Genomic DNA, 14,523 nt, shown 5'->3' on the forward strand with positions numbered 1-14,523 from the left:
TTTTAAATAGCTACTTTTGTGAGGCCAAAGTAATTCTGCGATTTAGGTTTTAACATTTTAAAGCTGTAATTAGGTTTCATTTCTGGTTATTTTTATAGTTCATGCCTACTATTACACCTATTCATGTGCGAAGATGGAGGATTTATAAGAACAGTGTTTTCATGAAAGTGGGAAATACTATAATAATGGCTTAATTTCATTGATTGCTTTTTCATTGTTTCTTTAAATCTCATAGAACAACTGGTACAGAGTCATTATAGGAAAATGGATGGAAGCTTTGTCATATATTATCTAGTGGAAATTAGTGGTCTGGAGACTGAAGTGTGAGCTCCTTTTTTAGTCTGTAAATTATATAAAGATTATACAAAATTGATTCATAATTTGGCCAGCTATTTACTTAAAGCCATTTCACTTAATTACAACTTGAAAGTTTTATTGTAATATGTTTTTGATGCCAAAATTGTGAATGTGCAAAATGTAAAGCTTTAAATTAGATTATAATCTAGTAAAACCAGTGAGTGAAGAGCAATCCGGAATTGATTTACATAGCACTTGTTTGCTGAAAGCCCTGTAACCACCAGTCAAATCCTTTTAGGACTAGAACTTGAAACGAAATAGAATGTAGGACCCACTTTGCTTCAGTTAATTAAAACTATTAATTGCATGGTAGTCGTTCTCTGCACTTGAGTCATAGGCATTGTTTTAAGTTATTCCAATTTGGGAGTCAGTGGGAGGCCATGTTATTGGTTAGAAAAGACACAGCCTTTGGAATCAGAAAAATGCAGATTCAAGCACAGTTTCTGTCATCTGCTACCTCAGGAACTCCTTGCTCAGAGCCTCAGAGTGTCCCACCACCACATAGTAGTTCTCGGATGCCCTGGAGAGATTCCTGCAACTTAACCTAAAGTTCTACTCAAGGCTCAGGTTTATCCCAGCGAAGGACATACACAAGGACAAGAGGAACAGCAACGGCGAGATCAGACACAGGCTGACTTGCCTCAATTATGCGGCGTTTGCGCGTTCCTGTCTTCCTTTCCACCTGCAGGCTGCAGAGACATTTGTGATAAGTCATTGCTCAGGAGATCCTCTCTGGGTCTTGGAGTCCAGGGTTTTTAAAGGTAGCTGATCACACACTGCCACATGAGCAGCCGAGGTGAGGACCCCAGACCAAGCCCCAGGAGCACAGCATGGCTCCTTGTGTTTGCCTCAGACATGCCGACAATGTGTTCATCTTGGCCTGCCTCTCCAGGCCTGTGGACTGACATTACTCAGTAACTTTTGAACATTCCAGTAGTTTAGCTAAGGGTCATCCGCATGCCTGTGGCGGTAATCAGGAATCCAGTGAAACTGTCCTGCTGTGTGAACCCTTTCCTAATAAGGAGCTGCGAAAGTCCAGCATGATAGAATTGTCCTACAAACCATTTGTGTTTTGTCTCTCCTGTCCTGATGAACCTCCTGACTGTGGTCTGCCCCACTGGAGCACCTGGGATATCCAGAGAAACTCACTGAGCTGCAGGAAGGACCAGCTACCACTCACTTCCGGTTTATTGTTGACTGAATCCTTTGAGTATTGCTTCATCTGAGAATGTTTATTCTTTTCATACTTAAAAGATAGTTTACCACACTCAGCAGCCGTTCCGTTTGGGTTTTTTTCAACACTTGAAAACTCCTGTGCCAGTTTCTCCTGAACCTCATAGTTTCAGAGGAGAAATGTCTCCCGTTCAAATCGGTGTTCTCCTGTAGGTAATGACTCACCTTTCTAGTTGCTTTCAAGACTTTACATTTCAAAAGTTTAATCATGATATATGTCTTAGCTTGAATTTCTTTGGGTGTATTGTAAGTAAGTTTCTGTCTGCTTCTTGAATTTGTAGGTTTATATCTTTTACCAAATTTGGGAAGTTTTCAGACTTTATTTCTTGGATTAGTTTTTTAATTTTTTTTTTTTTATTTATGATAGTCACAGAGAGAGAGAGAGAGCGAGAGAGAGGCAGAGACACAGGCAGAGGGAGAAGCAGGCTCCATGCACCGGAAGCCCGATGTGGGATTCGATCCCGGGTCTCCAGGATCGCGCCTTGGGCCAAAGGCAGGCGCCAAACCGCTGCGCCACCCAGGGATCACCCTGGATTAGTTTTTTAATCCCATCTTTCTCCACTTCTTTTGGAATTCTGATGACACAAATGTTCTATCTTTTCTAATTGTCCCTGTGACTCTGTTAATTTTTTCCAACCCAATGTCTCTTTGTTTAAATTGAGTAAATTCTCTTGATCTGCCTTGAAGTTCAGGGATTATATTCTGTTTTTTTCACTTTACCGTTGAGCCCACTCAGTGAGTTTATTTTTGTTACTTTTTAATGTTATAATTTCCATTTCTTTCTCTTTTATAACTTCTCTTTCTATTGTTGAGATAATCTATGTTTCCATTTGTTTCAAAAGAATTTGTGATTGGTGATGGCTGCTTTTAAATCCTTATCAAAATTACATCTGATCTGTTTACATGTTGGTGTTAGTTGACTGCTTTTTCTCATTCAGGCTGTAATTTTCTTATATACTGATGTGATTGATGGTTTTTTATTGTACCCTGGGCATTTCATCTATTTTGTTGGGAGACTCTGGGTCCTACGTAAATCTTTTATTTTTGCAGGACTCACACTCACATCGTTTGGGTTTAACATGCAGGTGAACTATGGCTTCAATGATGGTTTAATTTTCAGAGTCTTTGTGGTGTTTTGTTTGCTGGTTTATCTGGTTCCCACTTGCTCCTTTAGTGGTGTGTTGGGATGGAAAGAATTTCTGTAGGTTGGGCTGCCAGATGTTTCACTGTAGAAGGGAGTATCAGGCACATGAGTTCTTTGGTTCTTTGCTTGTCATTATTTCCCTGCCTGCAGGGAATACAGTGCACTGTCTGGGCTGGGTGCTTGTGGTGTTCCTGGGTGCTTGTCAGTGTCCTCAGCTGCCTGTGTCTGGACAGGAGATAGAAGTCTTAGGTCTGTAGGGACAAAGAGGCTTCACAGGCCAGGCTACTGTTTGTGGTGGTATTTTCCTTGAGAGTACAGCCCAGCTCCCTTGGTATTTCTTGGTGGGGAGTAGAACATATACCACTTTCATAGGAACAAAGAGACTTTCCAGGTTTAGCTGCTTGTGTACAGGCTCATCTTACTAGTGCTTCTGGGGCCCCCCAGTATTCTTTCACAAGGCAGGGAGTTTCTGGTCCAGAGCAAAAGAGAGCGTTTCTTCTGACAACTTACTCTTGTCCATCCACCTGCTGTTGGTGCTGAGTTTACCTGGTATTGGGGACGACTACCGTTTGATCCAGGAGAGATGGGTTTCCCTGGACTGCCTTCTACTGTGAGGTAGAGAATGGAGCCTCCTTCTGTTGTGTAGATGAGACTTAAGACACCCTGTTATGTTGTTCCCCCATTCCTGGGGTCCAAAGCAATTCAATTCCCTCACCACCTTTCAAAGTTCTTTTACTGTCCCTCACCTTATCTCCATGGTTTATAGTTGTACTTAGTGGAAAGGAGCAGGAAGGATTATATTTACACCAATTTGTCTAGTAGCCATTTCATTTTAATTTCTTGTTTTGAGGAGGCTATATAATATATATTATATATCAGTGTAGTGGAGCAAATGCTCCCATTTAAAGAAAAATTTAATGGGTTGAATAATAAAAATTTAGGGACTCCTGGTTATGAAATTAAGTGAATACTAGATGGCTTGTCATTTAAAACACCATGGTTTGGTCAGAAAGTATACTTCTAGTTTTTCATCCAACACTCTTCTCCTTTAAGATTTCTTTTCTTTTACCATAATGTTGTATTTACTCTTTAGAAGATTCTCCCTTCTTTCTGTGCTTTTGCTGCATGTATTTTTCTCATTTTAGTGTATTAGAATTACATTCATGGTCAAGGTTATCTCAAATTCTACCTCTTTGTGAAGCTTTTTGTGATTTCTCTAGCTACGGCTTCTTTTTCCCAAGTCTTTATCATCTGCTATATTTCTCATGTGATATTTTAAGTAACATTTTGAATAGTGTACTCTAAAAGTTTATTTCATTTTTTTGAAATGTGCTTTCTTCAAGAAGTAATGCTAGCAGTGATTATTGGTAATGTAATGAACGTATAGATCATAACCACCATTTAAAAGGGTCTAATGGAATATACATATATGCTTTAGGAGTTCTGTCTTCAAATTCCAGGACTATGTTCCTCCCCAGCCTTGCATCATTTCCTTTCCAGTATAGTCCCATAGAAGTGGTGGCTTGGGATGGAGGGATGGCACAGTCGATAAGTGTTGGACTCTGGATTTCAGCTCAGCTCATGGTCTCAGAGTTGTGAGTTCAAGCCCTGTGTCAGACTATATGCTGGATGTGGAGCCTTCCCTCCTCACCACCTTTTTCTTTCTTTCTCCTTTAAAAAAAAATAATAATGATAGTGACTTGGGACCCATTGCAAAGACAGCATGGTAGACTAGGAGAAAATTTGTTGGGAGTGAACTAGAAAAAACAAATCCTTTAGTTTGAGAGGAGTCTGGAGAGAAGGCAGGTGTTGGTAGACGATGACAATTATCAACTGGTAGATAATAGAAACATGGATATTTCTGCGCAGCCTCTCTGCTTCATTCATGTACAGTTATATATACCCTACTGTGTCTCATTTTTCTACCCGAAACAGCATTAACTTAACCTTTTTTTTCCCCTTTGAAGAATCCTGGAGAGTAGCATAGAGTTTTCTTCCCCCCAAACACTGTGTATGACTTCTGAACACCTAGAGCAAGAGCTTTATGGTTTTTCTTTATTTAGTAACTTGTAGAAAATTAAGGGAAAGTTATTTTGAGAAACCTGGGAAACTTTTCCATGTGTTGTGTGCCTCTTTTAACCATGTTCTTTATATGGACCACATATACCTCAGTGTTCAAACTACATACTATTCACACGTTTCTTTCAGATTTGACTTTCAATATGCTTATATTAAAGTCCTTAAAAATAAAGACCATGTTTAATTTAGCTTTGTGTTCACTTATCTTAGAATTTCTAGTATAACTGAGCATATGTATATATACAATAGGATATGTTTGGGGCCAGGCTCTGAGCTTCATTCTTTATCCAGCATGCTATTTCAACATTTTGGCTTTCTTTTAGTAAGTAGGCATAGCGTGGTATATTCCAGACTGTTTTGTCTTCTTGTTGTAATACAACTGTGCCACAAGTGAGTCCTGGAAAAAATCTTTCCTAGTAGTCTCTCTGAGTAGAGTGAACTCATTTGTATACACTATGAGCTAGACCAGACCTCTTGACTGCTCTGCTCTCTTCAGAAGTCCTGCTTTCTTCCAAAAGAGGGTATTTACATTCTGTTGTCTTATTGCTATGGTAGTAGCAGACTAGCTTTGAACAGTGTCTCAGGTGTGTATTTCTAGTTTTCACTATTCTATTCACCATTTATACGGTAGTCCCTTTCGGGAAAGGAAAAGAAAACGATGAATCTCAAGTCAGTTAATTTTTGCCATTCCGGGGCTAGAATGGATGAAGTTTGAAGTTGTAAGCTATAATAAATCTACTGAATAAACTTTCAAGTTTATATTACACTAGTATAAACAGTTAAATATACTTACTGAGTTTCTTCAGCATACAGTTGCTTTTTAGGATTCTTTTTTAAAAATTTGTCGTTTAGATTGTGTATTTTGACAATTTACATTTAATGTAATTATTGATACATTTGGACTTAGGACTACCATTGTATATTTTATTCTGTTTTTTGTTTTCCTTTTCCCCTTCTTTTGACTTATTTGAACACTTTTTTACTATGCCATTACATTTTTTTTCTCTTGTATTTTTGATTATGTTGCTTTGTAGTTTTATTCTTTCGTTGTTTTTTGTTTTTTCGTACTTGCTCTAGAAACTATCAAAAACATTTAACTTTTCACAATATACAAAAAATCAATACCCTAACACTTCAAGTAGAATGCAGAAACGTTATTACAGTGTGGGTCTCTATACCTTTCCTTCCTTGTACTTTTCATATGTATTGCATCTAAGTCAGTCGAAAAATTCATCAGAAAATTTTATACTTTCTGTTTGTCAAGCATATTTTAAAGAATGCAAGAGAAGTAAAGTCTATTATATTTACTCATCATTTTTGTTTTTATTTCATTATCTCTTTTGGTAAAGAGCTTCATTTAGTGTGTGTCTGGTTGTTTATTGTTGTTTTACCTATTGCCTGCTACTTTCAAAATCAACATAATCTAAAGGTAGCCCAAAAGGTCTTGACTTTTGGGTCTTCTTTTTTTTTTTTTTTTTAAGATTTTATTTATTTATTCATGAGAGAGAGAGAGAGAGAGAGGCAGAGACACAGGCAGAGGGAGAAGCAGGCTCCCTGCGGGGAGCCTGATGGGAAACCTGATCCTAGGACCCCAGGATCATTCTCTGAGCGGAAGGCAGCTGCTCAACCACTAAGCCATCCAGACATCCCTTTCTTTCTTTCTTTTTTTTTTAAAGGCCATTTCAAGCTTTTCTTTTTTTTTCTTAGAATTTTTTATTTTTATTATTTATTTATTTATTTATTTATTTATTTATTTATTTATTTATTTATTTTTATTGGAGTTCAATTTGCCAACATCTAGCATATCACCCAGTGCTCATCCCATCAAATGCCCCCCTCAGTGCCTGTCATCCAGTCACCCCACCTCCCCTTCTACCACCCCTTGTTTGTTTCCCCAGAGTTAGGAGTCTCTCATGTCTGTCTCTCTCTCTGATATTTTCACTCATTTTCTCTCTTTTCCCTTTTATTCCCTTTCACTATTTTTTATATTCCCCAAATGAATGAGACCATATAATGTTTGTCCTTCTCCAATTGACTTATTTCACTCAGCATAATACCCTCCAGTTCCATCCAGACATCCCTTTCATAACATAAATTTAACTTTTCTCTACCTAACTTGACTTTTGGCCTTCCCTTGACCTTGATTTAGCATCGCAGCTATTCTTATTTCAGTAGCTCTTGAACAAAAATTTGGGATTTTCTTGCTTTTGTTCTTAAATTTTATCTAGTGTTTTTCAGTGGTTTGCTGGGAGAAAGTTGATGTGATCTTATGTTACCACTTTTTGAAGTGGAAAAAGTTCTCAACAAATCAGTTTTGTAACTTTAATGACTCTTCTGCCTGTCAGACTTCATTTTTTTTAGTAGTATACTTTTGTTAGTGTATGTGGAGTGGAAATTAAACCCAAAAGTGCTGCTGAAATGAAAAGTAGCATTTTTGTAATATTTCTTTTTTACATTTTTCATTTAGAAAAATCAGCTTTATGGAAATAGTTTACATGCAACCAAATTCACAGGTTTTAAATGTATATAGTTCAATAAAATATCAATAAATTGAATCTTTCCATAAACCTCCCAATTCCTTCTTGGCAGTCCATCTTCCTTAACCCTTGCCTTAGGCAACCACTGGTCTGATTTATATCATTATCGATACGTTGTCCATTTGTAACAGTTTATGTAAATGGACTCATTATGCCTGCATGTATTTAAAGTATATTTGGCTTTAGCTAGCTTGGCAAAATGTTGTGCAAAAACCTGTTTCATGTATTTGGGATAAATTCCTATTTATTGCTGAATAATAACTAATTGCCTGACTATACTTTTTCTTCTCTCTATTCCCCCAGGCTCCTGTTTTTCCAGCCCTCTTTCCTTTCATTTCTTCCTTTCTCTCTTTTTTTTTGCTTCATTATTTGTTCCTTTTTCTTAAAAAAAAAAAATATATATATATATATATACATATACACACACATATATATGTGCCTTTTTAACCTTACAGTATTGTGTTGTGTCCTAGCTGATTTTTTTTCTAGAAGAGATTTTTATATGATAAAATATTCCCTATGCAGTAATTAGTTCCTGAGAGCAGATAATAGGATGCTCTTTTATAATGGCATGTTTGCATTACTAATCTTGTGTACCCTAGTGATATTGTAATTGATACTTGTTGCTTTATATATAGTATAAGAAAATACTTGGGAAAGATAAGGACCTACATGTAGAGAGTGTCATAGACAGCTAAAACTCTGGCCCATTTACATGTGGAAAAATTAGCTGTTAGTAATGTAATCTTAGATGATCAAGTGGGAATTGGACATTTTGCATTGTACACGAATATTCTCTCAAGTACTTATGACACAACTGTTATGAAATGACAAATTTAAGTATAGCCTAAGCTTTATGATGGGAGGGAAAGGGCATGTTCTGTTTTGGTTACAAGGATACTGTCATTTTGAAGGCTGAGATTTCTGATAGAAGTTAGTAATGTAGATTTTAAAGTCCAATTGTTTTAGTAACATTTCTTAAATTTGTTTCATAACCTCCTGAAGTTACAACTGGTTAGTATGCTGTTGATTTAATGGTCTGAATGAAATACCCCTTAGTTCTCTTGGCTACAGCCTCAAGTGCATCTTACAGGAAATGCACTCTTGCTTGGGCTAAAAAGGTTGTTCTTTTTCTTTGCCCTAGGATAAGAAATGGGTTCTCAATCACGAAGATGTCACATTGGGAGAATTACTGGGCAAGGTACGTAGTCAGCTGAGCTAAACAACCACAAGCCTTTACAGTGACTTTGTACTCTGTAGGTTTCTCCGTTCTCTCCAAAGCCTTTCTTACATTCCAGCATGCAGCAAGGCACATCCCACGTGAACCCAGAAGAACACAGTACCACATCTGTTACAAATACTGCAGTATTCAGTGGAGTAGATAGGTGAAAGTCTTTGACAAGTTCAAGGATGTTTCTTGGCTTTTTAAAATAGTCTGTTTTCCTCTGGAAGGACTTAAACAGTGATGTGTTCATTACAGTGTGGTAAAGCCAAAACTAGTGATCAGAGATGGGAATGAAACGGAGGGTAACAGAAGTTTAAACACCCAATAGTTCTATTCCATTTGTTTCTGGTTACACAGGATAGCTCAGAAGAAGTGGCTTACTGCTCTCTGAGATTTCAGGATCGTGTATAGAATCACAGTGTGTGACAGCACTGAATGCATGATTTCAGTCTAACAATTATGTGGATAAGACAGCTTTCAATATAAAGATTCATTTTATAGCTAGTTTTGGTAGTGGTCAGAGAAGGCAGCTATATAGGATGAAAGTCCTTTTTTTCCAGTCTAGTTTGAAGTTTCTTCCAACTCCTAGGCCATACGAAAGTGTATTATGCTTAATAATAATGGCAGATATTTAGTAATAATTAATCAAATGGACTATTTGCAAACTTATTAATTGCTGATTTATGATTGAGTCCCAATGGGTAAATATTAACATCTTTGTTAATGATTTAATTGATGTTTCTTTTTGAGAGTTTGAATTGAATATAGGTTTATAGTGCAATGTAAAAATAATATAAAATTCACATATTTGGAGAAAACTATCACTCATGTATTTGAGTGATCAGTACTAGACTTAAGGCTCAGCATTTTAAGTAAAGAAAGCAATTATTATTAATTTTTTAATTCAAATGTCAACTTGATGAATTGACAGATTTTTCCGGTTGTTTTGTTTGTTTTGTTTTAAGCTCTGATGTATGTTAACAAAGTAAATCTCTGTTGAAATAATCCACTTTTTAGGATTATTCATATTATTTAAAAATATCCTTTCCAAATGGGAGCATTAAATTGCTATTGAAAGCAGTTTCTAATGACTGCTCATACTTATTAGTAAGTAAATTCTAAAGAATCTCAAACTAAAAGCAGCAGTTTATGCATTTATTTCTTTTGTGATGTGCTCCTCATTCTTAAGGAAGTAGTCCTTCTTTCCATTGCTTTAGGTCAGTAACAAGTACCAGTAATTGGGCCAAAAATTATTACAAAGAAATTTCCATGAAAATATAACTAAAAAAAATGTAAAATAAACCACTTACTGAAATAGAATATATAGAAAGGACTGCTTTTTTTTTTTTTTGTACCAGGAAAAAATATTTTCACTTAAAAAGAAATATTTCAGTTATTTTTATGTTTGGTTTAATATGTGAGATATGGTACCTTAGGAGGGATTTGGACCTTTAGATCGTTGCTAGAGCCATTTCAAAGAATAACATTTTCTCAATGACAAGGCAGTAACACGAGGTTATTTTAAATAAATTTAATCATCTTAAGACTGCAACTTTAGAGACACTGTGTAACTTAATTTCAGCTAATATTTTTGAGTATAAGCTAATTTATGATTTAATCTTTTCACTACCTATTCCTAATGAATATTTACAGTATACTCCTTCAGAGTGCATGAGCAAAAGAGAATTCGTCATGGTTTCTGTACTAACAAACTTGGAAATTCAGTGGTAATAGAAGATTGAGATAGGAACTCTTAACTTTTTTATTCTTTTTTATTCTTCAATATATAATTAGAATGCATTTACTATATAGTTGGTATTCAAGAAATATTTTCAAAACTAACAAAAAAGAAATATTTTACTCACTCCTGACAGATTTATTGAATGTCTCCTTTGTACCAGGTACTATTGTAGACGTTTGGGATATATCAGCCATCAAAGCAGACAAGTTATCTTTGCCCTTATGGAACTTACAGTCTAATTAGCAGGTGAAGATGGATAAATAATAAACATAACAAATAGCTAAATTTTATAATATTAAAGTATTCTAAATCCTGTGAAAAATGTAGGGAGATTGGGAGTACTGCTGGCCAGCACTGCTGTTTTAATAGGAAGTTCTGGGTACGCTTTATTAAAATTGTTACTTTTGTATAAAAACTCAAAGGGATTTTAGCCATGAGGACATCTCAGAAAGAGGGTTCTAGGAGAAGGCAGTAGCCAATACAGATTTTCTTTGAAGAGCAAGACAGACACTTTGGCCATAACTGAGTTCAGTAAGCAGGGAGGAATGTGATAGGATACGAAGTAGGTGAGGCATTGAGGGTGTAAATCGTGTAGAACCTTGTATGTAGGACATTATAATTGCTTTGGCTATGATTATGTATGAAAAGATCATCTAGTAGATGACTTTGAGGGGTGACTTTGAGTGGAGGGGGCGGCATGATCTTATTAAAAAGATCACTGTGGCTGTTGTTTGAGTATAGACTGAGAAGTTGACAGGTTAGGAGGCAATTGCTCTCACCTAACTAATATGATGATTGTTGCTAGATCGGGGTGGTAGCAGGGGAGGTGGTGAAAACTTGTGAGTTCTGGTTATATTTTTAATGTTTGAACCAACTGAATATCCTGATGGATTCTGTGTGGGGCATGAGAGAAGATAGGTATATAGCAAGTTTACGGGGAATAAAATTAGGAGTTAGGTTTTGGATATATTCGGTTTTATCTGTTTTCTTCTAATGAAGAGGTTGGGAAGACAGCTGGCTCTCAAGTCTGGAGTTTAGAAAAGAGATCTGTATGAAAAGTACAAATTGGCAGTGGTAGCATGTATATTTGGTAGTTATATGTAGCAGTTATTTCAGATTTTTAATTGCATATATTTGACATAAGTACATTTAAGGTACACAATATATTAAATCAGTAAATTTATATACAGTAACATGATTGTCATTGAAGTAGTAGTTAGCATCTGTAGCACATTATGTAATTAATTATTCTTTCTTTTTTTGTGGTTGGAAAGTTGTAGCCTCTTAGCAAGTTTGATTACAACATATACTGTTTATGTTCACTATCCTGTGTATTAGATCTCTAGTGCTTGTTTCTCAAAAGTTTAGTTTATGCCCTTAGACAATGTCAGTCCTATATGCCCCCGCCATCCTCTGTAACCTCCATTTTACTCTGTTTTTATGAATTTGGCTTTTTTAGATTTGGGTTTTTTTTTTTTTGGCTTTTTTAGATTTCATAAATGTGATAGTATATATAGTATTTGTCTTTATCTGACATCATAAAGTGCTCAAGTTTCATCCGTGTTATGGCAAATGGCAAGATGTCCCACATTCTTATGGTTGAATAACATTACGTTGGATATATACACCATATATAAATGGCATTTACAGCCATAAGACTAGATGATTTCAGTACGTGGTTCTCTATCAGAGGAGAGAATAAGAGGCTGAACCCTGGTCACTATGTTAATATGAGGCTTCAGACAAGAGAAGAAATCACCAAAAGAGGCTGAGAAAGCAATCAATTACAAAGGTAGAAAACCAGAAGATCAGATGTCTTGGAAGCCAAGAGAAGAGAGTATATCAGGGAAAACAGAGTGGTCAGTGATACAGAATTATGCTGATAGGTCAAATGAGATGATTACTGAGAATTAACCATTGAATTTAGTAACAATATGGCCACTGGTGATTTGGCTGAGCAGTTTCCTGAGAGTGTTTTAGCAGAAAGCCAGATTGGAATAGACAAAGAACAAGAAGAGAAGAATTAGAGATAGCAAGGATGAAGCTCTTTGAAGTTTTGTTGCAAAAGGAAGTTAGAGATATGTGGTAGTCGTTTCGAGAGAATGAATTGTGTTGTTTAACCTGAGAGACCCCTAACTCTGGCAAACAAAGGGCTGCGGAAGGGAAGGTGGGTGGGGGGATGCAGTAACTGGTTGATGGGCACTGAGGAGGGCATGTGACAAGATGAGCAGTGGATGTTATATGTTGGCAAATCGAATTTAAATTTAAAAATGAAAAAAAAAACACCTCAGACACAACAGCATGGTGGTTTGCAGTTGGAAATAATTTAGGGAAAAACAGGTGATTTTAGAGGGAGAGATGAAAATTGCTGGAGCAGCATTAAGAGCTCCCTGGAGGGTTGTGCCCATGAATTTAAAGGGAAACCAGTCAATGAGGTTGTGGATTTTCTTCAGCCACATTTAGCAGCATAGGTGCAAGTTAGACAGAGTGTTGAATTTAATAAGGATTGTAGATTTGATGGGAGTTTTATAGATTAAGAGGAGCAATGAAGTTGAGAATGTATGGTAAGCAGTTATATTTGCTGACTGTACAATTTAAACTGGATAAGGAGGGCAGCCTGGGTGGCTCAGCGGTTTAGCGCCGCCTTCAGCCCAGGGTGTGATCCTGGGTGGAGACCCGGGATCATGTCCCACGTTGGGCTCCCTGCATGGAGCCTGCTTCTCCCTCTGCCTGTGTCCCTACCTCTCTCTCTCTCTCTCGCTCTGTCTTCCATGAATAAATAAATAAACTTTAAAAAAAATAAGAAATAAATAAACTGGATAAGGAAGGAAGGGCATTAAGGGTGGTGTTAGCCAACAAAAGTGGTAAGACCTAAAGACTCAGAAGTTCCCATAGAGTCAATGGATTTTTGGCGTCTAGATACTAGAGGAAGTAAGCTGCGAATGTAGAAGCCAGCTAGAAGATGGGATGAATAAAATAGGTATTACAGTGGAGTTCATTATTGGCAGCTGTTTGTTTTTATTTAGAGAAGGGGGAAGGGACCAAGGGAGAAGGAGAGAGAGAATCTTAAGCAGGACTCACATCCAGCGTGAAGCCCGGTAAGGGGGTTGATTTCAAAACCCTGAGATCATGACCTGATCTGAAATTAGGAGTTGGACACTTAATGCACTGAGCCACCCAGGCACCCCCAACAGTGGCAAAGTTTAAGGTATGATCCTAGAAAATAGGTTGGAGTAGAAGATTATTGGAAGAATTATATTCAAGAAACTGAGGGTTTGAGGAATTAGAAGGTACTTTTAAAGTGTCTATTGAAATTGATAAGAGCTAAGACAGGAGTAACACTGGGTACTGTGTTCCCGGAGTTCAAATTGTTAATAAACAAAGGAAACTATTTTCAAATTCAGTAACTGAATTTGAAGGGGGCAGTGGATATATAATCAAATGATAAGGTTTCAGAGCTTGGTTTTTGGGGATGCAGGAGGGAAAATGGTTTGAAAGCAGTGACAGGGAGATAGTTGACTTTATATCATCTCCAGGGCAGTGGAAGGAGGAGGGGTGACAGGGAAATCATTGCTTCAGTCCAGAAGGGAAAAGGAAGCTCAGCCACCATTTGAGTGCTCAAGTGAGAGCCAAGTTGGTTAGAATAAAAAGGTGAAGAGAATCACCGAAGAATACATTGAAGATAAAATGTCAATGATGATGGGCTGTGAATTTCAGTATGAATGAATTCCAAAATAGAACTACCCTATAATCCAGCAATTACATTACTAGGTATTTACCCAAAGAATACAAAAATACTAATTCAGAGGGAGGGATACATGCACCCCTGTCTCTATAGCAACATTATTTACAACGACCAAGATAGGGAAGCCTCCCAATTATCCATCGATTGCTGAATGGATACAGAAGATGTGTATATATGTGTGTACACACACACACACACACACACACACACACACACACACACACTGGTATATTCAGCAATAAAAAGAATGAAATCTTGCCATTTGCAACAACATGGGTAGATCCTGTGGGTATAATGCTAATAAGTCAGAGAAAGGTAAATAGCATATGATTTCACTCATGTGTGGAATTTAAGGAACAAAATAAATGAACAAAGAAAAAAAAGGCAAACCAAAACCAGACTCTTAGTATAAAGAACAGTTTCCAGAAGGGAGGTGAGTAGGGGATAAGTGATATAGGTGAA

The 14,523-nt window shown here is 36.8% G+C and overlaps 1 protein-coding gene across 2 annotated transcripts in view; it reads left to right on the forward strand.

The window, feature by feature from the left end:
- The window catches only part of FER (FER tyrosine kinase), a 437,163-nt gene that overhangs the window by 262,651 nt on the left and 159,989 nt on the right, over positions 1–14,523 (forward strand). For both annotated transcript variants that reach the window (XM_055315286.1, XM_055315287.1), the window contains exon 14: positions 8,495–8,551. In XM_055315286.1, the coding sequence (XP_055171261.1) occupies positions 8,495–8,551 (57 nt within the window). The remainder of the gene's footprint in view (positions 1–8,494; positions 8,552–14,523) is intronic.

Source organism: Nyctereutes procyonoides, unplaced genomic scaffold (assembly GCF_905146905.1).
Source record: "Nyctereutes procyonoides isolate TBG_1078 unplaced genomic scaffold, NYPRO_anot_genome, whole genome shotgun sequence".
Classification (NCBI taxonomy): Eukaryota; Metazoa; Chordata; class Mammalia; order Carnivora; family Canidae; genus Nyctereutes; species Nyctereutes procyonoides.